At 40.4% G+C, this 27,785-nt stretch overlaps 1 protein-coding gene across 2 annotated transcripts; it reads right to left on the bottom strand.

Annotated features, from left to right (window-relative positions):
• LOC134634270 (NLR family CARD domain-containing protein 3-like) lies at positions 1 to 26,925 on the bottom strand. 2 transcript variants are annotated; one of them, XM_063483387.1, is made up of 10 exons: positions 26,839 to 26,925; positions 22,867 to 23,004; positions 21,300 to 21,416; positions 14,914 to 14,992; positions 14,536 to 14,764; positions 12,573 to 14,367; positions 12,304 to 12,474; positions 3,013 to 3,186; positions 917 to 963; positions 1 to 742 (listed from the first exon to the last, which is right to left on the bottom strand). In XM_063483387.1, exons 2-10 carry the CDS (start codon positions 22,953 to 22,955, stop codon positions 171 to 173), a joined length of 3,273 nt encoding a protein of 1,090 aa, XP_063339457.1. In that variant the 5' UTR covers positions 22,956 to 23,004; positions 26,839 to 26,925; the 3' UTR covers positions 1 to 170. The 2 variants fall into 2 exon arrangements, with proteins under 2 accessions (XP_063339457.1, XP_065327746.1); XM_065471674.1 differs by lacking the exons at positions 21,300 to 21,416; positions 22,867 to 23,004; positions 26,839 to 26,925 and having other exon boundaries at positions 14,877 to 14,949.
• Between the last annotated feature and the right edge of the window lie 860 nt (positions 26,926 to 27,785).

Genomic DNA, 27,785 nt, shown 5'->3' with positions numbered 1-27,785 from the left:
TAAACGACATAAGAAATCAGTTTAAGCACAACTTCAAAAGAGTAAAACAAACGTTTAGCTTAGATAAGTCTACAAATGAAAATCAACATGTAATTGAAATCTGAATGACAGAGACACTCAAGTATGATCGAAACAGTTTCTTTAACATGGGCAGGCCTCCGGTACTAAACTTAACAGAGAGATAACCAGGAACCAGGACTGTTCCAGGATGATAACCCAAACCCAAATCCAGGATAAAGAGGTTCCGTGAATGTGGTGCTGAAGGTGTGGAGGTGGATCAGAGTGTCAGGGGACACTCTGTAGAAGGACAGAGTGCCACCAGGCCAGTCCAAATAGACTGCTATTCTGTTACAGACTCCGGTGGAAATGGAGGAGGAATAGGAAAAAGAGGAGGGGATGGATGTTTCAGTTTTATTGTGAAGGATATAATCAACACCATTTTCAGTGCACCTCACACTCCAGGAGTGATCACTCCATCCAAACAAAGAGTCACTAGTGTTTCCTTTCCTTGTAATTCTTTGGTAATTCAATGACAGAAGTGCCTGGCCACTAAACTCGACCTCCCAGTAACAGCGACCAGTCAGACCATTTCTGCACAGTAGCTGAGGACAGAGGTCATCAAATCTGTCTGGGTGATCAGGATATGACTGATCCTCCTCCACATGTGTCACCTTCCTATTGTTGTCAGACAGTCTGAGTTTTCCGTTTACTGTGTTTGTGTCGATTGTGAGTTGACACGAATCTGATGGAGAGAACAAACAACCCAGCTGCAGTTATTGATCCATCATGTTTTCATTGGATTGACACTTTGATGATGACTCCTAACATCACAGATGTGAATGAGTGATGTGACAGTTCGAAGATGATTTAATGCGTGCTGATTTGTTTCTATAAATCACATTAAAAACACACTTACACTTCTTCAGACCTGGTCTCAACCACTGGACTCCAGCAGGCTCCACCCTGAAAGGAGGGGGGGGGGGTGTTAGACCATCACAGTCTCAGCATGCAAACTTTTACACACAGTTTTAGACACTGAGAAAGGACCAGTCTAACATTTTCACACACTTGAATGTCTCTCCAGTTATGTCATTTGACTGACACATTCCAGCAGATGCATTTGTATTAACTATTGAACTTTACTAATGATACATTATATCATTAGTATACAGTGTTGGGGAGTAACGGAATACATGTACCGCCGTTACGTATTTAGAATACAAAATATGAGTAACTGTATTCCGTTACAGTTACTGTTTAAAAAGGTGGTATTCAGAATACAGTTACTTTGGTGAAATAAATGGAATACACGGCGGTACTTCCTTGTTTCATATTGTCGCGGGTCAGGATTGTTTGGGTTTGTTTGACAGCTACGTTTTGTTGTTCCAGGCGGCAGTGTTACGGTTGCCATGGTTACAGGGTGACGCTCTCTCTCTGCGTGTTTCCTGGGTGAGAGAGCGCTTTTTTGTTGTTGTTGTTGTGCTAAGCTAAAAGGCAGAATGCTATAGGCATAGCTCTAAAGAATGTAGCCTGATGGGCAGTGTAGTCCGTGCTGCAGGGAGAATGGACTGTCATACACGTTATGTGTCTGTGAGCGAGGGAGGGAGAGAAAGGAAAAGTCCGAGCTGTCACGGAGCAAAAACGGGAGCTGGAAGCATGTAAATATAATAATAACCACTGCAGCCAAGAAGAGTGCCTGAAGAGCCCAGTTGTAAGTAAGCTATTAAGACTCAACTGTACACTGTGTTCGTGTTTTCCTCCGGAAACAATAAGTTCCGTTGGAGCAGCCTTTCAACGCCTCTCTCTGTCTCCCGCAAGCAAAGTTGACCCAGACAACAAAGTAAAGCTAGTTTTCAGCTACCAGCCCGACACGAACCCAACGTATTAGCCAGAGGTCCCTTTACTACGTTTCGGACCTTCAGTAACAGTAATAAATCACAGCAATAGTACATTCACGTAGTTGTAAACAGCATGATAATATATTAAGTAATCCAAAGTATTCAGAATACGTTACTCTCATTGAGTAACGTAACGGAATACGTTACAGAATACATTTTGGGGCATGTATTCAGTATTCTGTAGTGGAATACATTTTAAAAGTAACCTTCCCAACACTGTTAGTATACAAGGTCTTGAATAATTAGGTCATGTCATATCATTAAGACCTCATATTACCATTATTTCCCAAAGGGGTTCTTCATTCTCAGACTGTGGGCTTACTTGTGGTTCCTAGAGTACTTAAAAGTAGAATGGGAGGCAAGCCCCTCTTTTGTGGAACCAGCTCCCAGTGTGGATTTGGGAGACAGACACCTTCTCTACTAGGGCTGGTTTAGGTGACCCTCAATCCTCCCTTAGTTATGCTACAATAGGTTTAAACTGCTGGGGGCCTCCAATGATGCAGCAGTTCTTCTTCACTCACCTCTTTTCACTCACTATGTATTTTGTACACCGCCCTGCATTCTCTTCCGCAGCGTGTCTTTCTTCCATCTCCCTCTCCTCACCTTGAACCGGTTGCAGCAGTTAGCCTCCCCTCCCCGAGCCGGGTTCTGCCAGAGGTTTCTTCCTGTTAAAAGGGGCTTTTTCCTTCCCACTGTCACCAAGTGCTTTCTGATTGTTGGGGTTTTCCGTCTAATATTATCTATATTTTAGGGTAATATAGTCTTTACCCTAAAATATCAAGTGCCTTGAGGTGACTGTTGTTGTGATTTCGCACTGTATTAATAAAACTGAATTGAAATAAATAAGCTAAATGATGTATTTTTTTCTTGCAACATGACTGGGGGAGACTAAGTTGCCACTTGCTAGACCCTGAACACAAATATCTCCTGATCCTGTTGAACCAGTATTAAATTAGCAAAATAAAAAGGTTCCTAGATTTGTAACTGTTTACATAACACTCATATCTACCAGAAAATACTCATCCAGAGGCTTAGTGGAGGAAAAAGAAAATGTTTTTCTTGCTCGTTCGCCACTATCCCAGATTGTCTGAGGCTGCAGCAGCTGTCTCCATACCTGAGCATGTCCAGCCTCCAGTTTAGGTGGTCCTGTCCCACAGCAAGCAGCTTCACAACTGCATCCCCTGGATGATTGTAGCTCAGGTCCAGCTCTCTCAGATGAGAGGGTTTTAAGTTCAGAGCAGACACCAGAGCCTTACAGCCTTGTTCTGTGATTTGACAGCCTGACAGCCTGCAGATACAAAACAACACATATGTCTGATACCCTAAGACACTGACTGTTAAAATGACATTGTCAATTATACTTGTAGCCCAGATGGGAATTCAGGAGTAGGTACTCATAATTCCTATGGACTTAAATGCTACAGCAATATACGAGGTTTACAGTTAATCCCATGTGATGTAAATGTAACCTGAATGTAATGTGCACTGTAATAGGTCACTAGGTAAATGTAGTTAATAGAGCAACAAAACTATTATGTGAATCATAAAGTATGATTCACATAATGAACAACAGAGTGTGGGTGAAGTGACTTTTCTGACTGTAGCACCACTGTGGGAGACTGTGTTTCCTGCTGTGATTGCTGAAGTGTGAATGTGAGTGTATCTGGGGCCCAAGTGTGATTATTGTGTATTTAGTGTATTCACATAGCATATTTTGGATGAGGTATGCTGTATTTTTCGGACCATGAGGCGCACTGTCAATGAACGGGTCTGTTAAGCAAAACAAAACAGCCAGATAAGTCAACATTTACTCAACTCATTTTTCTTGCTTCCTCCACTTCCGTACCATTGAATCATTAATATTGAATTCTCTCACAGCTGCTCTATTCCCATGTTGTTGCAGTATATTAATGACTAACCTCGTATTGTGGATGGATTCTCTCAGTTGTTCTCCTGCCTGAAGTTTGGTCCGTTTACAGCATCCTGCCATGTGACTGCATTTGTCCCTAACCATCGGGAACCCTCACGTTAACTTTTATCGAGTGGAAAAAAGCTAGTGTTCATCCTCCAGCTTAACTGTGTTTATGTTATGGTAACATAGCTGTGTCGCTAGCGATCACATAGCACATCATTATATACCAGCTAGTCCAACTTCAGTAACCCTACAAAAGTCACTGCTGTTTAGTTTTCTATCTTCATTCACGCTGGAAGTGATAGCAGAGCTGTACTTATTACTTTTTTCAGAAACCTCTCAGTCAGAACATGCTATATCATGTTTAGGTGGAAACTAGCGAATAACTTCCTGCTAACTTCTAACTCCGTTAAATGTAATAAATTCTGTTTTCATGGATGCCTGGATGTTAGACTTCATTGTTACACCTGGTAAAGCAGCAACACTGATCATTTTATTAAAGATGAAAGAATTTAGACAGTTTCTAACTCTCAGTGATGCTGCAGTGTTTGTTTGACTTTGGGACCTGAAGCAGACAGTTTTGGACCCAGATTACTCCTGACTACGAGCCGAAATGCTCTGACAATCCATCAAGCAGCGCAACATGGAGTTAGTATCTTGCCCAAGGATATAGAGCCTGGGATCGAACCGCCAACCTTCCGGTTAGTAGCTGACCTGCTTTACCACCTGAGCTACAGCCACCCCGCCTCATAGTGTGAAAGATACGGTGAGTTAACCACCAAGATGTGATAACTTGATTTTGCGTTGCTTATTATAATTTAAAAGAGAATTACTTCATTTAAAAAGTATACTGCATTTGCTTAAGAAACTGTGTTATCATCTGAGTTAGGGTGTGATTTGTACATTATTTATTCTCCCCTCATGTTCAGTAAATATTCCGTTCTAGCACTAAAGAGTTGTCTGGGGTCACTTCCTTTATTACTGCTTAAGTCTAACCTGCAGACAAAGGGGTTTACTGTTAGTTTCCCTGATTCCTGCCCATACCAAAACCATTTGTGGTATAATGAACCTAACATCCCCATCCATGGGGCCGAAACTGAGGTAAGTGGGTTTAGACTCAGTATAGCAGGTGGGGTGCTTAAAGTTAATGGTTTAAGAAAGACAAAAGCTGATATCCAACAAGATAAACACTATAGTTAATAATCAAATATTGTCTTAATTATAGGTTAACTATATACAATATATTACCAAAGGTATTTACTCACTCATCCAAATCCTTGAATTCAGGTGTTCTGATCCCTTTAAATGGCCAAAGGTGTATAAAATCAATTGCAGCGTGACATCATATACCAATTCCATTGTAAAAATTTCCTCACTACTAAATATTCCACAGGCAACTGTTAGTGGCATTATAAGAACCTGTAAACAACAACTCTGACAGAAAGTAGTAAGCCACATAAAATCAGAAGAGTGGGGTTAGTGAATGCTAAGGCGCATAGAGTGCAGAGGTTGCCAACTTTCTGCAAAATCAATTGCTACAGACTTTCACACTTCATGTGGACTTCAGATTAGCTTAAGAAAAAGTAGAGAGCATCATGGTATGGGTTTAGATGGCCGAGCAGCTGGATCCAAGCCTTACATCGCCAAGTGTCGGATGCAATGATGTAAAACAGGCTGACCCTGGACTCTAGAGCGGTGAACAGCTGTTCTCTTGAGTGATGAATCATGCGTCATGAGAATCATGTTTAATAAAAGTATTGTTGTCCTGGGTTTGGCGGTTGCAGTACTTGTTTGACTGCATTGTGCCAATTTTCAGAGTTTAATAAAAGTATTTTGATTCTGATAAAATTTGGTGGAGGGAGAATTATGGTGTGGGGTTGTTTTTCAGGAGTTGAGCTTTGCCCTTTAGTTCCAGTGTAAAGTTTAGTTCCTAATGCTACAGCATACCATAATATTTTGGACCGTTTCATGCTCCCAACTTTGTGGGATCAGTCTGGGATCAGTCCTAACATGACTGCACACCAGTTAACAGAGCCAGGTCCACAAAGACATGGAAGCAGTTGAGTCTTGAGCTTAACTCAATCAAATACCTTTTGAGGAATTAGAGTGAATTAGAGCACCTTTCCCAAGGATACAAGAACTCCCCCAGATGCATTTTACTCAGCAATGATGGAAGTTCTGGCAGACCTGAATACAACTGTCTACATAGACAATGTGTACATTGCAGATGACACAAAAGAAGAGCACATAGAAAAATTGCAAAGTGTGGTAGAATGGATTACTGCAGCAGGGTTGAAGCTCAACCTCAAACTCAGGAAAGAGGTACAAGCAGTGGTGAGACTGGAGCCCAGGAACCTCACAAGCTGGCTAATGGCAGAAATCTAGATTGCCGTGGTGAAAGTGATTAATGACGGTGGAAGATTAATAAAACTAGGGCTGTGCGATATGACCAAAATCTCATATCCCGATAAAAAACATTTATCGTTCCGACAACGATATAAATCACAAAAATTTAACATATGCTGTAAATTCTGTGAATCTCAGGCAGCTCGACTTGCGTGAAGCATTTCCAGCTGGGTGTCATGTACCTGGAGTTGAGTGTTTTAACCGATGCATGAAACTATACATTTTGAGACATAAGTTGTAATGGCCGCCGTTTTCTTTGAGTATTTATTACACGGCGTGCTGCGGGGAAAAGCCTGTTCTAACGTTTGAGTCTAAGGTTTATTTTTTAGCACCTGACGGCTCTTTTTTGCTTCTCATCCGTAAACACTCTGCGTACTCTTTCACGTTATTCAGTTTATTTTGAAAAATCTCAACATCCTCTGTAGAAAATTAACATCCACCTCAAGATAAAGAGCTTGCAGTACTAGCCAAGTACTGGGGTGCTTTAAAAGAACTGGCACAAAGAAAATGCATCAAAATTGTTGTGCAGTGACATAACCCACGGACAGCTATGATGGAAGGCACACAAGTAACAAATGTGAATGGGGAAAATGGGAAGATATCTTGGTCGTACTTGAGCTTGAATTATGCCTGGCTCAACCAATCATGAAGAAGCTTCAAAAGCAGAATGAGACAGCAGAGACAGCAACCGTATGAATGGACTTTGTTTACAGAGGTTTCAAAGAAAGGGAAAGATGAAATGTCCTACTGGATTTTTATTCTCAAGCAAGGAGAAGAAGAGTGTTTCAGGCAGAAGGGAAGAGTGCCAGACAGCACTCAAGAAGGGGAAGTGACAGCCATTAGAGGGATGCTGGAACTTGTAAAATGGAAGTTAAGGAGAGCTACAAATGATAGACAGTCACTACTGTGCCCAGGCTCTGAAAGAGGATCTCAACATCAGGGATGAAAATAGGTTTGAGAGTGCTAAAGGCAAGACTGTGAGAATTAAAGATATGTGTAAAAAGATTGCCAAGTTAAGAGTGAACTATTTAACAGTTGTACACCAGAGATCCTACAGCTTTGTACTGCAGAGAAAAAAAATTGTGTTTGTTGTGATTGAGAAACGGGGAGAGACACCCAAAGGACGGGTAGCACCACAAGAATCAGTGTTGGCATTTGAAAATACAGGACACGATGGGGTAGGCCATGTAGGCACCCTAGCCACACAGAAGGAATTGGAAAAGTAACAACTCTGGATTCCTGAGTGTCAGATTTCACAGGTCTTTAAAGAATGCAAGGTATGGGGTTAATACAATGCTGGAAGAAGAGGGCAGTGAATTGATGGCCTCACAATAAAAAGCACTAGCGCTGGTGGACTCCATGTCAGGCTATGTGGTTACCAAGCCGGTAAGAAGATGTTGGTAGAGAACGCTTACAGTATGGTTAAAATGGTAGAGCAAGTTTGCAGTGTTTTGGGAAAGCGACAGCGGGCAATTTCATTGTGACTTCTGAGCCACAGGGACACCAGAACAAGCAGTGTTCATGTCTACCAATGCCTAACACTCCTAAATTACAAGCATTGTATAAAACCAACCTTCATCATAAATTGCAGGAGGTGCTGCAAGCCCTTGGGTTGTGACCAAGACCAGGCCTCCAGTCCTTGGCATTGCCTGATCCTGGAGGCCGAAGGAGGGGTGGGAGAAAGCAGTGAGCGAGGCAGGGGAAGCGAGGTAAACGTGCTGGGGTCCGTGTTAGGCTAAGAGTAAATCCAAGCTGGCTGGCCCTCCCATCAATCCTATCCCAAAAGTTTTGCTTCCTGGACAATAAACTGCACTACATCCGACTCCAGCGTACTGCATATCATGACTTTAGGGACTGCTGCTTCCTTGTTTTTATAGAAACATGGCTCAGTAACAGCGTTCCAGACGCCGCCATTCAGCTACACAGGCTCACCTCATTCTGGGCCTCATTCTTGGGATTTCACTACTATTACCATGACAGCAGTGTACATTCCACCCAGCGTGTTGGAATGTACTAACCAGGACGGGGAAGCTGGTTAAGCCCAAAGGAACAATGAAGGAATTCAAGATAATATGTTACAGGCCAGTCAAGGTAATGGATGCTTACCTAGAAATATTGAGACCCTCAATCCAGAATGAAGGAGCAGGTGGGGCTTCAGGAAGCCCAGGAAGGCCAAGTGAGACAGCGTGGGACTCAAAGAGGCAGTCCAGCAGCACAAGCAGTGTACAATGTACAGATGAAGCGAATACCATACCAGCTTTAAAATCAGCTATCTGGGAATCGTCTGCATAACAGTTGAATTGGTTTGTTTGTTGTTGTTTTTTTTGCCTGTCAACTGCTAAACAGTTACAACTTCACAAAAAGAACCTCGAGAGCAAACTGCTGCTGAAGCTTAACCATCACTTCACTGAGTGAAGAAATGGCACATTTTTGCTAAATATGTAGAAATAGATGCACACCCATACAATTTATGGTAAAGTGGGCCACCTTGTATGTAGATATGTTGAAGTTGCCTTGTTCTAATGTTTTCTCTGACGCTGCTGTGCCATTTGGAGTAACAGTGAATATAATGTATACAGGATATCTTGTCACTGGAAATGGTTTGCACTGTTCCTATATTTATATTATTTACTGTAGGTATTGATTAGAAAAGCTTTTTGTTGTGAAAAACTGAAATCGTGAAATTAGAATTGTTGTGCCTTATTTTGTTAATGTTTTTACATATATTCTATTTGAAAATACTAAAATTTGCATATTTATTTATTTTTGTCTGATAGCATTTTTTTTTTTAAGTAAAAAATAAATCAGACATTACAACCAGCTACTCAGTACTTGTGTAGTCTTTTCATGAACTACTTTTTCCCAAGCTCCTTAGAGTACATGGGGATTCCAACCAGTATGGGGAATGGAGGATTGAGGTTATTGGGTAGAAGTTATCTTCAGAGCCTATACCGTAATTAGTCTCTCTCTGTATTTTCAGAAAATGGGGATCATTTTGGAGACACTACAACTTAACTTGTAGGTAATCAGCAGTCTTGAAGCCCAGGGTAGCATTATAATGCATTAGCAAATTGGGTGAATTTAACAAAGGAATTTATGTTTACTACTGTTCCTCCCTTTGGTGCAATGACCCCTGCTCTGAGGAGAGACCCATTTCAACTTGTGGAACCGGAGCAGGTAAGTAGCAGGAGACCATTTTCATCAATAATTCATGGCCCTGGCTCCCTGCTTTTGGAATATTCAGAAAGAATGCAAGTCACAACATTATTTGGTGCTAGCATGGGTCAGTGAGTCTATACTTAACTATGTATTTTCTCTCACTCACTCACACACTCACACGGTCAAGAAGCAGTGTGGATGAAGTTTGAAGGAACCTGGCTAGGATCTACACCGTGGATTTGATGCACCAAGTTGATCTTAGGTCATGGAATGATGAAGAGATAGGATGTTAACAGACAGATTGTTCCATATGTGTCCCTACCATATCAATAGCAGAAGGACATGTTTTCAAAAAGAGTTTGTGTGAGGATAAAGAAGTCAGAGGATATGCATGGTTAAGATCCAGTCACATCCACAATAATGGACCTTCTAATTCACCAGAAGTTCTTAATAATAGTAATAATAATAATAATGGATTGCATTTATATAGCGCTTTTCGAGACCCTCAAAGCGCTTTATAATTCCACTATTCATTCACTCTCACATTCACACACTGGTGGAGGCAAGCTACAGCTCTTCTGAACTTTCACAACTGTCACTGAAGAGGTGGTGGAAAAAACTAGAGAAGACATTTTAAGTGGTGGAATCTTGGTTAGGAAATTTCCTATCTCACCTTAGGCTTCATATGCTGATGATCGATTGCTTTTTTATTTGGGCTGTTATTGCTTAGGCAGTAATCAAAGGAGGAACCAAAGCGGTAATTGATACCCGTATAAGGAAGGATCTCTCAGCAAGGGGAGAATTGGAAACCCCTCCTACAAAAGTAGGAGGAACAATCAAGCATACAAGGCATCAAGTAAACACTCAGGATACTTTTAGTTCCACCTTTCCATGATCAAGTTAACTACAAGGAGGAATGACTTCATAAGTATGTTTAATACCACCATGGATATGTAGCCAACCACCAAATTTCGAGTGAGTGTAGAATTCTGGTTGTTGCTAGCAATATGGCTTTATTATTGCTGCACTGGCAACTGGACCTACAAGCAACCTAACATTTGAGGCTTTTAACTCTACTGTAAGAAATCACTAGGATCATTCTACCTAACATATTCTCGAAGAAGCATGATCTAGCTCTCTCCCTATTTGTAAATTACATGGTGTGACATTGTAGTCTTGACATCAGATGTCAAGGCCTCTTCCAGGAGGAAATAATGGTAGTGTGGATGATCCTCAATTTGGCTTCCTTGTTCGATGATCCAGTGAGAATGGTCAACATTATCTATGAAATTCTGATGATCATAGTCTTCTTTTCCAGGCTGCTAACCCTCACCTTGGTATTGGAAGAAAGAGGAAGTTAGCAGCGCAGAAATGGAGCCATAACTCTGGGGGTTGGCTTGGGCCACGTTTCCAGTATTGCTCTTGTTCGGTGAGATAAGCCAAACTCTCCTGGTTGGATGGTTGATGGCATGTGGCACAGCCATTCCCAAAAAAGGGCACACCTCCCCACCTAGATGTTACCTCTTCATGGTTGGCAGCAATTTCCCAGAGACATGCTCAGAAGCATACTCAAACCACCTCTCTAGACTAAGTGGTCTAGATGGATTGTTCGCTTATGCTGTTTGCAAAATTAAAGGAATGAAGTTCATTTCTCCATTAACATGACGCATAAGGAATGCCATAAGGAATACCCAGCTTTTCTGGCAGTAACCCTTCTCTGTGCATGGAGCTGAAATCCACAGTCAAACCAGTGTGGAGATCTATTTCAGCAGAATGCCAGTGTCAGCTGATGGTTATGAGAGTATGTGAAGGAACATACTACCCAGCATATGACAAGATGTGGCAATATAAAAATTAAAGCTTTTTCACAGTAAAACTCTGAGTCACTGACCTGAGGGCTGTTAGGTTGGACAATGAATAATTATTAATATTAATTAACTCCTACATCATCATCATAACATTTTGTTTTCAACAGCACAAAACTTTGCATCAAAGCACAGGATAAACTTGAGAATGCTGATGTATTTGCTTTGTTAAACGTGCAGACACAAAGACATGTTTTTGACAGATGTTGTATGCAACTAAACTTTATAAAATTCCAATTGCTAACATGCAAATCAATGAACAGTTAATTCTGAAAGATGTTTTTTCTCTTTTGAATATTTATTATTTCATATAATTACGATGAGCAAGTATTTCTTATCGGATGATTAATCAATAGATTACTCAATTACTAAAATATTCGAGAGCGGCGGCTCTCGTATAATGTTACACAGAGTGACAGATTTTTATTTATGTGCTTTTGCTGATTGTTATTCCTGCTGTAATCAGAACGTCTAATCAAGGCTCAATAAAGTTGAAGAATGCAATTATTGCGATGAAATAATTCTAATACTTAAAACTTCATCTCAGACACGCCCTCTTTCTGTGTGTGTGGGGGTGGGTGTGTGTATACTCTTGTACAGATGCAACCTTCAGCTTTCTGTTTGTGAGGGAGTGTGACATTACAAAATAGGGTGGGGTGGGGGTGGGTGGGGGTAAGATATGGCTCAAGTTTTACGATAGCACATATCAGTAAGTAATTGAATGGTTTTGTTTGTTGCCCTGACTAATGTCAGAAAGCAACATTACAAAATTGGATGGTGCCCTACCACCTGCAAAGCCAGCTGCACTGACTGAGCTAAGGATGAAGGCTGTGGGTGGACAAAACACAGCTACACAAAACTGGATGTGACAACCCTAGCCTATAGAAAAGTCACATCCAAATGTTTACAACACTGTCCTCTACCCTTTTTGATACTACCAATATCACAAACATTTTCCAGGTCAACTTCCAAAATGAGGGATACTGTTTGTCACTTATATAAACCACATTTTAGATCAAGAGTTTAATTTATCCTAACCTGAGAACATTTTAAGAATCCTGACCTGAGTGTTTCAAGTTTACAGTGTGGACTTTCCAACCCAGCAGACAGTGCATTCACTCCAGCGTCCATCAGGTCATTATTACTCAGGTCCAGCTCTCTCAGACTTGAATGGGAGTTTAGAATGGAGGACAGAGCTTCACAGCTTCTTTCTGTTAGGTTACAGGAACTCAGTCTACAGAGCAAATATTATGAGGGCAATTCATTTATTTACTCTTAAGAAGTTAGCAATTTATTTACATGATGAAAGTAAACACATCTTTATATACTTACAGAGCTTTGTTGGAGATTTTTACCACTGGCAGGAGCCTCAGAAGAGCCTCCTCTGAAGCAGAGTATTTCTTCAGGTCAAACACATCCACATCTTTTTCTGATGACAGTAAGATGAAGACCAGAGCTGACCACTGAGCAGGAGACAGTTTATCTGCAGAGAGACTTCCTGAACTAAGGGAGTGTTGGATCTCCTCCACTAGAGAACAATCATTCAGTTCATTCAGACAGTGGAACAGGTTTATGGTTTTCTCTGCAGCCAGATTCTGACTGAGCTTCCACTTGATGTACTTAACGGTTTCAAGATTGGTCTGTGAACTACTTTCTGTTTGTGTCAGCAGACCTTGTAGGAGATTCTGATTAGTTTGCAGTGAAAGACCCAGAAGGAAGCGAAGGAACAAGTCCAGATGTCCATTCAGACTCTCTAAGGCCTTTTCCACTGCACTCTGGTGGAAGTGTTTCTCTGCAGATTCTTTTGTATCAAATTTCTTGGATGTTTTTTGTTGTTCTTCTAGCAGATTGTTTCCAGAGTTGATAAATGTCAGATGGACATGAAGAGCAGCCAGAAACTCTTGAACACTCAGATGGACAAAACAGAACACCTTGTCCTGGTACAGTCCCCTCTCTTCTTTAAAGACCTGTGTGAACACTCCTGAGTACACTGAGGCTGCTCTGATATCAATACCACACTCTTTGAGGTCAGATTCATAGAAGATCAGGTTTCCTTTCTGCAGCTGCTCAAAAGCCAGTTTTCCCAGAGAGTCAATTATGTTCCTGCTCTCTGGACTCCAGGGTGAATCTGTCTCAGCTCCTTCATCATACTTGACCTTCTTCACTTTGACCTGAACAACCAGGAAGTGGATGTACAACTCAGTCAGGGTCTTTGGCAGCCCTTCCCTCATGCTGGCTTTCAGCACATCCTCCAGAACTGTAGCAGTGATCCAGCAGAAGACTGGGATGTGGCACATGATGTGGAGGCTCCGTGACGTCTTGATGTGGGAGATGATCCGATTGGCCTTTTTCTCATCTTTTGATCTCTTCCTGAAGTACTCCTCCTTCTGTGGATCAGTGAACCCTCTGACCTCTGTCACCATGTCTACACACTGAGGAGGGATCTGATTGGCTGCTGCAGGTCGTGTGGTTATCCAGAGTAGAGCAGAGGGAAGCAGGTTCCCTCTGATGAGGTTTGTCAGCAGCACATCCACTGAAGTGGACTTTCTAGGGTCAGTTAGGATTGGAGTTTTGCGGAAGTTTAGAGGAAGTCGACACTCATCCAGACCATCAAAGATGAACACAACCTGGAAGTCTTCAAACGTGCAGATTCTTGCTTCTTTGGTTTCAGTAAAGAAGTGATGAACAAGTTCCACCAAACTGAACTTTTCCTCTTTCAGCACATTCAGCTCTCTGAAAGTGAATGGAAAAATGAACTGGATGACCTGATTGGCTTTTCCTTCTGCCCAGTCCAGAGTGAACTTCTGTGTCAACACTGTCTTCCCAATGCCAGCCACTCCTTTTGTTAGCACTGTTCGGATTGGTTCATCTCTTCCAGGCAAGCCTTTAAAGATGTCTTCTTGTCTGATTGTTGTTTCTGGTCTGTGTGGTTTCCTGGATGCTGTTTCAATCTGTCTGACCTCATGTTCATCATTGACCTCTGCAGACTCTCCCTCTGTGATGTAGAGCTCTGTGTAGATCTGATTCAGAGGAGTTGGGTTTCCTGCTTTAGCGATCCCCTCAAACACACACTGGAACTTCTTCTTCAGCTTAGATTTAAATTCACAACAAGCTCCAGCAGTTGTTCCTGAAACAACACTCTAAATAAGATCAATGCATAAATTCTTCATTATAAATGTAACCTTTTCCTTCTATTGAAAAGGTAACTGAATCCAGGTTATCAAGTTAATCTTATAAATTAAATATAAATGTCCTGTTTGTCCAGCAGTTTAAATCTTTAGAGAAAACTTCTTACTGCTCTGCAGATAATCAGCCAGTCCCTCCTGCTTCATTCTTCTCAAGAAGTGGACTGAGATCTTCACAATTGCCTCCCTGCTGCAGCTCTCTTGCTCTTCATCCCCACGTTCCAACACTCCCTCATCCTCTCTCCGTTTCACCAAGCATTCTGGGTAATCACGGTTCAGAGTAACCTTCATCATCTTCAGCTCATTCTTCACAAAAGTGATGATGTTGTCCTCCAGTACCTGGAAAAAAAATACTATATGAGTCACACAATTTTGGAACCAAAAATCACCATATGATCACAGCTTATAACTGATATGCAAATCTTTATCTGCAGTAAATATTTGGAAATACATTTAAAAGTCAGTGCAGTCCTCCACCCTAAACAGACCATAAATATGGAGTCCAGGTGTGTCTGATTCTGCTGGGTAGACTGACCACTGGAAACCTCTGAGCTCTCCTGGTCCAATCTGAGTTGGAATCATAAGGAATTCGAATCAAATAGATGACACTTGTCAGTTGTTTTAAAAAAAGGAGAAAAAAGATTTTAAAAAAAAATCAAGGGAAACACAGGATGCAAACACAAGAATGAAGATCTATTCAATAAAAACAAGAACCAAAATTTAACCAATACTTACCAAGACATCAACACTGAGCACCGAGTAACCTTTATCAAGACTGATATTTTATAATAACTGTTGCTGTCATTTATATCTACTTATATTGTGCTTCCAGTTTTTTTCTTTGATAACTTCTGACCCCGTGTGTCCTTTGTATTCATCTATAATGGTTGGAATAGTTGTTCTGTTGTTCGGATCTCAGATGTGATCATCATGGGAACTCCCCCAGCAGCCTGAGCCTAAAACAGAGTATCTAAAGGTTGAACATTGGCCAGTTGTTCCAGCCTTAACTACAAGCTTTTTGAAATAGAAAGTTTGAAATTCTTAAAGGTAGAGAGGATCTCTGGCTCCTGAATCCAATCTCCAAGTTGGTTCCACAGGAGCGGAACCTGATAGCTGAGGCTCTGCCTTCAGTCTTACATGTGCAAACTGCAGTGCTATATTGGGACAATAAACTGCCAGGGGAAAAATAAAGCCCACCTGGCGGTGAACTGGTCCATGGTGACTCTTTAACTGTCAACAAATAGCGATAAGACAATAAACTTAAAACCTTCTTCAAATTGACCAAGATCAGAGGAGGCATTCATAGACTCACCCACCTAAACAAAATCCTCAAATTGCATTTCTCAGGTTAGGACTGGGCGATATGACCCAAAATTCATAACTCGATATTTTTTAGCTGGATGGCGATATACAATATATATCTCGATTTTTTTTTTTTAAGCCATAAGGTAAGAACAAAAAGAGAGTTCTTAGTCAAAGCTGTGTCCCAGATGTCACACAGGCACTTTTATTAACATACAGCGTAGATGTACATGAAGAAATTACTCAAAAATAAATTATCAGCATTTATTAAATAATAATGCTCCATAAATAAAAGAAAACCGTTGTTTTTGTGCATAACTAAAAACTCACAATTGTGCAGTCAAAATGTAAACTAAAAGACGCTGAGCATAATAACAAAGACAGATTTCACAGCTGCTCTATTCCCAAGTTCTACTGTGTGACTGACAGCCTTGAGTTTGAAATCCGCTTCGTAACCATGTCTCTTAACAGATGCCATTTATGGTCCTTATACACACACAATACGGTAATATTACGTTGAAGCACAGTACGTATTACTCCGCGAGGCTCCTGACTACGGTAGCCGTAATGCTCCGACAATCCATCAAGCGGTGCGGCTCCATAGCTTACCAAAGTCGTACTAAAACATTTTTTGACAGATTGCTGAGTGCCGTGTACCACATAAAATCGGTTCGCGGTCAGTAAGCACAACTAGAATTCATACATAAGGCGCACTGTCGATTTTTGAGAAAATGAAAGGATTTTAGGCCATGCAGCCCCGTTAGCGCGGTTAGCTCGCTAACACGTTGACACCGTCCAGCCGAGTAACGTTGCATAGAGACAAAAGTGGACGAAAGAGAGGCAAACTTGCGGCTCCACAAGTATAATTATAACGTAACATATAGTATATCGATATAAACGATATTGTCACATCTTATATCTCGTATAAAAATATATTGATATTTTTTAAAAACTCGATATATCGCCCAGTCCTATCTCAGGTCACTGACTCAATTGTATTGATTAACCCTCAGCTTTAGATACAAAGATTTCCCTGGATTTGGATCCATAACCTTCCACTGCAATGGAGACCTTAGATTCTTACAATTTACAACAGCTGTATATTAACCTAAAACTTGCATACTATGTAATAAAGTATGCATCATGAAAGAAAAACAAAAATACACAGATGGTCCCTGATGATCATCTATATTCAGTCCCAAATGAATGTGTACACTTACACGTACACATTTACGTACATATTTATCAATAACATCATCTCTAGTCTATTTTGCTCTATCCCTTCACATTCTTTCTATACCTATGGAGGACACTTTAAGTGTGTGACTACCAAGGCAAATTTTCCTTATCCAATCACAAGTGCTTCTTAAAAGGCTCTTAAAAGCACAGAAAAATGTGCCTTTCTAAACACAGGATCCCTTTTACATATTAGATTTGCATTCCAAAAGGAGAAGCTAATCCAGAAAATGAGGAAATGTTCATTTGTTGCACCCCATACGCGACTTCCCTGACTATCACCTAGGAAAAATTTCATTGTGAGATTGGGATTTGGGGCAAAACATCGAAGGACACTGTAAAAGTATACCAAATACAAATTTGAGTAAAATGAATATCTTGACACTTTGTGGAAGGTGTGGCTTGTGGTTCAGCTGCAGGGTAGGAGTGGAGCAGTGGGTTCAGACTGCGGTGTCAAGGGAGGGTGACCAAAACGGCTGATCTCCATCATCTAATCATAGTTCCCCTATTTGAGTAGGATGCTGTGGTTTACAAAGCTGGAGGAGGCAGGGGTGAAAAATGCATGATCTAAAAGTTAAAAGCACTTGTAAATAAACTCAGGTACATTGCAAGGCTGTGTGTGCTGGGTGCTTTGTATCATACTGGTCTATTCTAAAATTCTGTAAGTGTGCTTGTTATACAACCTCATCCAGTCATTTCTGAGGACTTGGTTAACGGGCCTCTCTCTTTTGTTACATACCCGTAGACATTATGCTTGTCTTTATGTTACTTTTGACAAGAGTATATCTCGATGCATGCTCAAACATCCAGGTAAGGAAATCCCAAAAAGTTGGATTCTGTTCATTTGGACGTAGCGTTTTTAGTGGGAGAAATGTTTTGTCACTCATCGAAAAGTCACTTGGATTAGTGCCGAAATGTTTCTCCCACTGAAAATGCTACGTCCAAATGAACAGAATAAACTTTTGGGGATTTAGCGAGTATAAATCTGTTTTGGGTTTGTGGTAGTCTGCTTGAAAAAGTTTATGTGAATTTATATCACAAGCTGAAATAAATGTGTTAACCCCCCCCCCACACCTGCCTGTGGATTGCAGTTCACTGCCGATCAAAAGCTGAATGCAATTGATATTATTGATTAAAAAGCAAGAGGGAGTGAGAGAGAGAGCATACAAGATTGTGTTTGCTGGGTAGCTCAGTGAATTCCAGCATGGCACAGGGATAGGATGCCAAGTGCAGTTGTGAAATTTCCTCACTACTATTCCTCAGTCAGCTCTTAGTGGTATTATAAAAAAGTGGAATCAATTGGGAATCACAGCAACTCAGCAAATCACAGAGCTAGATCTGCAGATGCTAAGGTGCATAGAGCACAGAATTTGCACAGAGGTGTAAGATGCAGTGGTTTAAAACACAATAAAACTCGACTAGAGCAGCGGTCCCCAACCCCCAGGCCACGGACCGGTACCGGTTCATGAGTCGTTTGGTACCGGGCCACAAGAGATGAGGGTCGGGTGTTAAATTTGTGGGTTTCTACTACTACTTTTTTCCTTCAATAATTCCTTTTCAACCCCTTGCATTACATTTACATATTTGCCCTTCCACCTGCTTCTGCCCTATGGACATTGCCCTTTCCAGCTGCCTGCACTGCATATACAGTGGTGTGAAAAAAATGGTTGCCCACATAAATGTTTCAAATCATCAAACAAATTTAAATATTAGACAAAGATAACACGAGTAAACACCAAATTCAGTTTCTAAATGAAGGTGTTTATTATTGAAGGCAAAAAAAGCCAAACCTACATGGCCCTGTGTGAAGCAGCACAGTGTATGACTGCTCCCATTACAACTGGTGTGAAAGTAATACAGCATGTCAGAAAAGGAACATCATACCAACGATAAAATATGGGGGTTGTAGTGTGGTGGTCTGGAGTCGTTTTGCTGCCTCAGGACCTGGAAGACTTACTGTGGTAAATAGAAGCATGAATTCTGCCTACTAAAACATCCTCAAAGAGAATGTCAGGCCATCTGTTCATGACCTCAGGCTGAAGTGCACTTCTTCTGCAGTAGGACAATGATCCAAAACAAACCAGCAAGTCCACCACTGAATGGCTTAAGAAAAACAAATTAAGACTTTGGAGTGGCCTAGTCAAAGTTCTGACCTGATTTTGACTGAGATGCTGTGGCATGACCTTGAAAAGCTGGCCCAATGCGGCTGAATTACAACAATTCTGCAAAGATGAGTGGGCCAAAATTCCTCCATAGCCTCAGTAAAAGACAAGGTGGCCTAACCAGTTGTTAGGTTTATGGGGCAATCACTTTTTCCACACAGGGCCATGTGGGTATTGGATTTTTTTAAAAACATGACAAACTGTTAGATCCCAGTTACCCCTGTACAGGTGGTCTGGACCGGCTCCCCATCCTTCAGGTCAGAGTCCCTTAATCCCTACGGGTATTACCCTGATAGGTGAAGTTGAGACTAGTTTAAGCCGGTGGCGAGGAGATTCGCTCAGCCTCTCACTGCCTTCGTCTGAGCGCCCGCCCTGCACTACCTCTGACTCTATGCTCTCATTGGCAACCTTAATGAAACACATTTGTCAGCCACACTTATTAACGGCAGCTCTCCTCTAATGATCTATGGCACTTGTTATTGTGCTGAGTAAAATTTAGTGACCTGGACAGTAGGTCCCAAGGATGTGTTATAATGATTTACTAGAATAACCCATAAGAACCCTAAATCTGATGTTATGAGTTAACACACATAAAGTCTTACCATTTACTGTTTAGAGGAAGTAATAGAATGAATGTCCACAATTCTGACTTTGAATGCAGATAGATAATTTTTATTAAAGCAAGGTTTCAGCAGGGTTTAGCAAACAGCTTAAGTGCAATTCAATCAATCGAATCAAAATAACCAATTTATCACACTATAAACTAACTATTCTGTTGCTAAGTGACTACAACCGTTGTTGAGGTGGGTCTTCTTTAGGAGGGAAGGAGGATCATCGTGCGCACTGATAGAATCCAGTTCCCCGCTGTGTTGGCAGAAGTCCAAAGGAAAGATAAAGTGTAGCCCAGTACAAGGCTCCCCGACTTCACCTTCTTGACTCCGATCCTAACTCAGCATACGATGAGTAGGCAGTTCAAAATTCATAACCCAATCAGTTGATCCACAGTGAAGGGCTATGACTTCTCCTCTGTCGTCCCTCGCTCTAAGTCTTTTCGCCGCAGATCTTCAGTCTTCTGGCATCCTACTCACCGGCTCGGGACTAGAGGAAAAAGCCCCTTTCTGCTTCTGCCTCTCATTTTTATACACCTCTACGGACCTATCTAGACATGCCTGGACATCGTCCGGTCGGAAACACCATCTATGGACATGTCATGTTCCTCCTTAGGTCCACCCTTTGCTCTTTGACGCACTGGCATGACTTGCAGTTTTAGTGCATTTCTTTTCTTCCACTCCACCCAACAATGCTGCAGCTCAACTTCCCTAAAAACTCTTAAGTTTCATACAAACAGAAATTACTTCTCCTTTTTCTAATGTCTTAAGGACCGTTTAATTCATGCACACCCATTATGATTTATTATTAATCTTTTAGCAATGCAATGCATACATAACTCTTTTTATTTGATCCTACGCTTTAACAACTTCCCTTATTTCCATTTGTGACGACCATGCCGGAGATTCTCACACTCTTCTGACAAAACACACACACAAAAAATTACAAAGCGGGCAAACATTTTCTCACACTACTGTGAAATGCTCTTTCCCCACCCTTTCTTGCTGTGCTTGCTTCTTGCATGTACAGCATTTTAGCAGGTCCATTTCCTTTACTCCCCCTCAGTCTCAAACTCACACCTCACCACAGCATGAAGGAATTCTAAAGTCAAAGTCAGTCAATCTACTCAGATTCAAAACAGTGAAACAGTTGCTAGTAAATAAACTCTAATACTTCTGCTACTTCCTTTCATTCGATATGCAATGCCTCCACCACTCCACAACATTTCTCTATGATGTCTTTGATAGGGGCTACTTATGTAGCATCTTAAATTGAAGTCCCTACATACATTGTGCTTGAACAAAAGTACAAAGAAGACACCTGCTGAAACAACTGGAGTCCCACAGACAGACAGTCTTTTCACTACAGAAACACCTTAAACAACATCCATTCTTTACACTTTGTGTTTTTAAATAAACTCCAACACACACACACACACACACACACACACACACACACACACACACACACATCTTGTGCGTGAAAAGAGCCGAGCTGACATTAAGCATTGTTGAACAATTTATCCAGAAAAAAGGAATGATCTATGTAGATTAGATACAGATTACCTATTTGCTGCAGAAGGCCATCCTTCTTTAAACTCGGTAATAATCTGCATTGAATGGTCACTCTTTAAGGACACACAGCTAGTTGGTAATCCAGAAGATTCAGGTCTCTGCTGGATCCTAAAAGAAAACAAATGTTGATTTTCTAAATGCAACACTTTCATAAAGCAAAGATGAAAATTTAGAAATTGCACAAATGATGAACTAAACAACTCAAATCAGGCAATATTATTGTATAGCAAATTTAAATTAAATTAAATCAGTAATGATTTAATGCATAGAGGTTAATCAACCCCCTCTATGAATCGCTACCTTATTGTGGTGGAGGGGTTTGTGTGTCCCAGGGATCCCAGGGGCTATGTTGTCTAGGGGCTTTTTGCCCCCCTGGTAGGGGGGTAAAAAGCCCTCCAAAAATCCTTGAACATCTCACTATTCAGTCAGTGACTGAAGAAAATGAGAAAACCCTAGGTTTCTCTTCAGTACTGTAGCAAGGATGACAAAAAAAAGAGGTCTGTTGAGCGAAGTATTCCTTTAATCTACTAACTAGTAATGACTTCATGAATTTCTTCAAAGAAAATTGTAACCATTAGAGAAGAAAATTATTTGAAACCATCGAATAGTATCATTATGTACAGCTATGTTTTAAATATTGATATAAATAATAAATATTGACATTTATTATTTTTTCCGATTCTTCATTCTCAGTCAACTTCAGTAATTACTTCTTCTCAGACTGAGGGATTACTTGTGGTTCCTAGAGGATTTAAAAGTGGAATGGGAGGCAGAGCCTTCAGCTTTTAGACCCCACTTCTGTGAAACCAGTTCTCAGTTTAGATAAAGGAGACAGACATCCTTTTTGCTTTATGATTAGGCTTAAAACTTTCCTTTTTGATAAAGCTTAGAGTTGGGTCTGGATCAGGTGAACTAGAATCCTTCCTTATATATGTAGAAATAGACCTAGGCTGCTGGTTGCTACCCATGATGCTCAAGTGTTTCTTTTTTACTGAGCTCTTTCCCCCCTGTATCTGGTTGTAAATCACTCTGCATATAATCATTAGTTATTAATCTTAATGCATTAGTGTGAAAAGCTTGTCTATTTGTAATTAGGGGCTGGTTCCCTGATAATTTTCTGCTTCCTATTGCTGATGAGACAGATTTGATGGTCACTGGACCTCAAATTTCATTACTTGTCCCAAAACTTCACCTTGAAAATTGATGACTATGTCACAAGTTGTAGAGAGAAGGTCAAGAACTTGGGCGTGTGGTTTGACAGAGTGTTCTCCAAGTCTCATGTAACAGAGAGAACAAAGACTACCTTTTATCACCTAAGGAACATAGCTAAAATCAGTTTTGTCACTTGAAATTGGGTTCTTGTCCATAAATTTGTGACTTCATGCATTGAGTATTGAAATAATCTCTTTTCTGGGTTAACAAAGAAAAGCTTTACAAGAGGTTCACAGATGGTACCAAATGTGGCTGCTTGCATTTAACCTAAACTGGGAAATATAATACCGAGTGCTGAGCTGTCACATGGAGAAGAGTCATGGACAGTTAGAGATGGTCATCTCACCTCTGAGCTTTGGTCTGGCTCTCATGTTCCCCATACAGAGTGGTTTTAGAGGGAGGGACTCCCTCCTCTTTGTCCTCACACTGATCCATGCTGATGAACTCACATCCACATCAGCCCACACACACTTTCTACCTTCACCTGCAGAGGAAACACAAATCTTCATGTGCACATCAACTGAAATCCTCCTTTCCATCATGTGTGCTGTCCAAATATCAGCTGCATCTTTCCTGCTTCATCTCAGTGTCAGCTGAATGCAGACAGACAGAAGTGTGAAGCTGCCATCAGCTGCTCCACTTCTACTATCGGTCCACTAGATGGAGCCATGAAGCACACACGATGCATTCACTGACACACACTGATTCACTGTGACTGGAAGCATCAGTCCATTAATATTCAGTCAATTTAACATGTCTGAAACAATGTTTAAACATTTCAGCTGATCCATGATTCAAAGAGGATCAGCAGAGTTAAAAGCTTCACAATACCTTTTACTACTTACTGTGTAGAGAACTGTATTAATTTGTACTGATTGATTTGCTGTTGCTTCTATCTAGTAGTGTTCTGTTTCTAATTTCTAAGATTAAAGTAGACAGCCAAACATGGGTGTTACTAAGCATTTTTACATTTTCAATTAAAATTCTAAATGTGTTTTTAATTCACTCAGCTCTTCTCATGAAATATCAGAAGTTAGGAGCCAAATAGTTTCAGACTGTTCATGATATTACATTAATAGTTTCTTAAAGAAATATGAAACCTTAGAGCAGATATTTGCTTAAAAACAAATCATCAGTTATTCAAAATGTTAGAATTTACTATTGATTAATTATCTGATAAGTGTTCTAGTATCATTCATACATATTTACCTCCAATGTATATCAGCATGGATAACACACAGACATCGCATAAACACTGACACCGTTGATCATGTTAACTAAACACTGCACAATAGCAATAACTTCATGTATAGTTTAAGAATAATGGACATGGATTAAATCTTTGATGAATAAACTCAAATTATAACAAACCATTTTATTTTATGACAGAGTCAGCAGCACGCTGTTGTGTTCGACTTTAATGGTGAGACTATAGTTTTCTTCCGGGAAACAAAAAAAACAAAAAACACAGATTCAGTGTCTAGATTAAACGTGAATCAGAGTGATGGTTTCTGACATTCTGCTGAATGTACATGAATCCTACAGCACTCAGGTTTTCTGAATACACATTATCAGGACATTTGCACTAGTCTGACTTTCAGACAATTCAGAGTTTCTTTTGCTGCTCAAACACAAACAGAAAAACTAGAAACAGTTAATCTACATGTTTATTCACTCACCCTCATGATTTAAAAAAAGTTAAATATTCACAAGAAAAAGAAAAACCTCCTGTTAATGAAGATAAATCAAATGAAGAGTTTTTTTCTGAACTGTGCCATTATTCACACGCATCCTGAGAAACCTCTAAGAGAGCTAAAAACAAAAAACAAAAAACCTAAAGGTTGAGTTAACCTTTGACCTCAGGGAGGAAGTGTACTGTAAAAATAGCAACTAGCAGTTGTTGATCTCAGTAAAGTTTTCAAAATTATTCAAAAATATAGATTTGATAGCTCTTGATCTCTATTCTGGAACAACAGCAGAGAAGATTAGATTTGCAGCATAAGTTACCATGGCAACATAGCCTGGTGAGAGGTAATTTGCTTTTGTAGTACAGAAATCACAGGGTTAACAACAAAATTTCCCAAATGACATAAAACCTGGCTTGTAGTACTGGCCTCAGCAAACGGTACCCTCACCACATTTCTATGTGTTTTGCAGTTTTCAATGTAGGGTCATGCTTTAAAGAGGACATACAACACTATAAGTCTGTCCCAAAACCTAGGCCACATCCTTCAGAAGCCACATTTGAAGGCCGATTACGTCACAGCCAGGCGACGAAGGCTGTCCCAATTCGAAGGCTGCTCCAAATCCGGCCAACAAATGCGTCCTTCATTTCTCCGAATTTGAAGGAATGTTTCGGGTGTATCCTTCATGGCCCAACCTATCCCAAAATTCATAGCACGGCCCAGCCAATTCCAGTTTCCAACAATGGAGGCAGCTACTTAGTTTTAATGTTACTCTTATCACTCTTTCTGGGTCACAAAATAAACTTTTAACATATTTTTAGGTGAGAATCTAATCTGTGTCAACTTCAAATATCTGCTCGATTTATCAGGACATCACATATTTGCAAAAGTGCTCCGACGTTTTCGGAGACGTCTGTTACCCACCAGCTCGAGGGTGACCAGAAGGTTGAGGACCACTAGAGCTGGCGAGAACACCGGACTCCGAGCACATTGTTTTCAGATCCCCGTGGTCTTTCACTACTCTGGCTAAAAATGATATACAAGTCACTTAGATAACGTAAAAATGTTATTTCTCTTTTTTCAGTGTTTTACTTGTTCCTGGGTAAATTGGTTTGGCTGAGATTAAAGTTATAGTTTTCACACAGCAAAATAAGCGTCAAATAGAAAACTGATTAAACAGAAGTGTGAGATGGTCGAGAATTTACTCCGATGTCCTGTTATATATTAGCAAGCGAGGAGCAGATGACAACCACGAAGGCCAGGTCCTCCGAAGGGTGTGGCCTAGGTTTTGGGACAGACCTTATATGTATAAAGAATAATTAACATCACAGAGCCCTGCTCTAAAAACAGTCTAATTTAGCATTGTCTGTGTAGCTGGATTTAAGTAATACCAGTTAAATTTAAAGTTTAATTTAAAGGGCCCTTGTGCTAGAATGTCATCACTGTGTTGGTTAGTTGCTGCTAACAGACTTACATTAGTTTATGTTTGCTACCTAGAGACAGAACCGATAACTCAGTGGAAAACAAGAACGCCAAAACTAAACAGCAGTCTAAGGGGTCACTTTTATGTTGCCCCTGGCTGCAACAATGGGTTTTATGTTAGAAAAAAAACAAAAAGAAAAGAAAACAAACACTGTCCACTTTCACAGTGTCTCTTAAGCAGTAAGTAGTTCTCTCACGTTTGGTAGTTGCACTGATACAGATTTTTTTTTTCTTAACAGAATGGAGCTCATCCTAAAAACGGTCTTTGAGGAGTGAATTAACTGGGATTTCACAAAAACTTAAATAGATTAATACACTGAGATACGATATTTATCATCAACTTTATGAATGAGGAAGTGGGGGACAGCTGCTTCAAGCTCAGCAGGAGAGATGGAGTGAAAGAGAAACTCCTGTTGTGATGAGATAAAAACTGTGACTGATAGGTATTCCTCTTCAAATGGTTTGGGTAATTATAAGGAAGATGCACGATTACTATAACTTTTGGTCGGTGTAATTTAATCTTGTGTCTAAGTTGCGCCTCTGTCTGTGTGTAAACAGTCAATATTACTTTCGGTTGGAGAAGGGCCAACCGTAGGTTACCTAGTTTTTGTTTGTTTGTTTGTTTGTTTTTTAAAAACAGAGATTACATGTTGAATATGTTTAGAGGCTGCAGGTTAAATAGCGCACTGACCGCGTTCATTTCCTGGTTTGTGGGTTGCGTCTCCTGAAGAGGAAGTCTACGACACATCTGTTTGCTCAACACCAATTAATCCGAGACACCGAACATCAACTAGCTTGGTTGCTCTGTTCTACTCTACATCTATTTTATCCAGAAGATAGCGAACATCGTTCGTCTTTCATAGGCTGTGACTTCTTAACATGACTTAGAGTTTTTGCTGGAACTTAGCTGCACACAGCTCATACTAATCTATATCCCACTCATGCTATATTGTCTTCAAACAAAGAACGCATAACAGAACAGAAATAAAAAAAGTAAAGGTCCTAAAGACAGACCTCCTGAGAACAGAGGGGGGGGGGGGGGGGGGGGGGGGGGGGGGAATCTCTCAGTTTAACTATTTTTGTCCATTAAAGAGAACATAAAGAACAGGCTGGGTTTCAGGAGGTTAAATGGGGAAACAAAGCAAACTTACAGTTTCTTGAAGCAGAGCCAAAACAGTAAAAGTCCCACTCGCCACTAAACACGAACAAACAATTCAGCTGCTTCTTCGAAGGAAGCAGGGTTTCACCTGAAGTGAACCAGGTGGGAGGGGCTCAGCAGAAGTCATGGGATTTCCGTCTCCTTTTAGAGAGCCGGCTCTTTCGGCTCGTCTCACTAAAAAGAGCCGACTCTTTCGTCTCCCAACCGGCTCTTCAGGTTGTTTTGTTGCTTTAATTAATTTATTATTAACAACAATATAAAATTATGCACAAAAGGAATTACTAATGTAAAAAAACCCGTGGTTTTATTTATGTATGTTTATATATAAATATATACGGTGGCCCCTAGAGACAAAGCACGTACAAACTCCAAAACACATTTCTAGCGTTAACTGAACTTCCAAAACAGAGCTACCTAGATCAATTAAATTACACAATTGAAAACATATGTGTATTGTTTGTGTATTTATACACAAGCACTCATATATATTCAAATAATTTTAAAAAAAAAAGTTCATTTACCTGTTACTACCACGCACCAAATCCGGTTGTTGGTACTGCCTGGCTTATGTAGCCACTAGGTAACAAAAGCTCAACACTGCCCCTAGCATCCTGGAGCACTTCTGTTGTGTTTTGTACGTGTTTTGGAGTTTGTACATGCTTCGGGGTTTGTACGTGCTTCGGAGTTTGTACGTGCTATGGAGTTTTTACGTGTTTTGGGGTTTGTACGTGCTTCGGAGTTTATATGTGTTTTGGAGTTTGTATGTGCTTTGTCTCTAGGGGGCACCGTAAATATACTTTTATTTATTCACTCCACATAAAATGTAATAAATAAATCATATAATACAAAAAACAACTATTTACATTTTAACTTTTAACCATTTCACCTCCTAAGACCTGAACTCTTCCACGGCATGCATTTTTAATTTCTCTTTGATAT

The sequence above is a fragment of the Pelmatolapia mariae genome, linkage group LG9 (assembly GCF_036321145.2).
Source record: "Pelmatolapia mariae isolate MD_Pm_ZW linkage group LG9, Pm_UMD_F_2, whole genome shotgun sequence".
NCBI classification, from domain to species: Eukaryota; Metazoa; Chordata; class Actinopteri; order Cichliformes; family Cichlidae; genus Pelmatolapia; species Pelmatolapia mariae.
Note: the sequence above shows the minus strand (reverse complement) of the source record. Positions and strands in the feature narration are given on the sequence as shown.

Bases quoted from the DNA above. Each gene is read 5' to 3' on its own strand.
- LOC134634270 (XM_063483387.1), bottom strand. From the start codon at position 22,955: ATGGATCAGTGTGAGGACAAAGAGGAGGGAGTCCCTCCCTCTAAAACC. The intron at 21,417-22,866 runs GTGAGATGACCA...GTTTTCTTTTAG, and splicing joins AGCCAGACCAAAGCTCAGAG to GATCCAGCAGAGACCTGAAT. The intron at 14,765-14,913 runs GTCTGTTTAGGG...TTTTTTTTCCAG, and splicing joins ACCTGGACTCCATATTTATG to GTACTGGAGGACAACATCAT.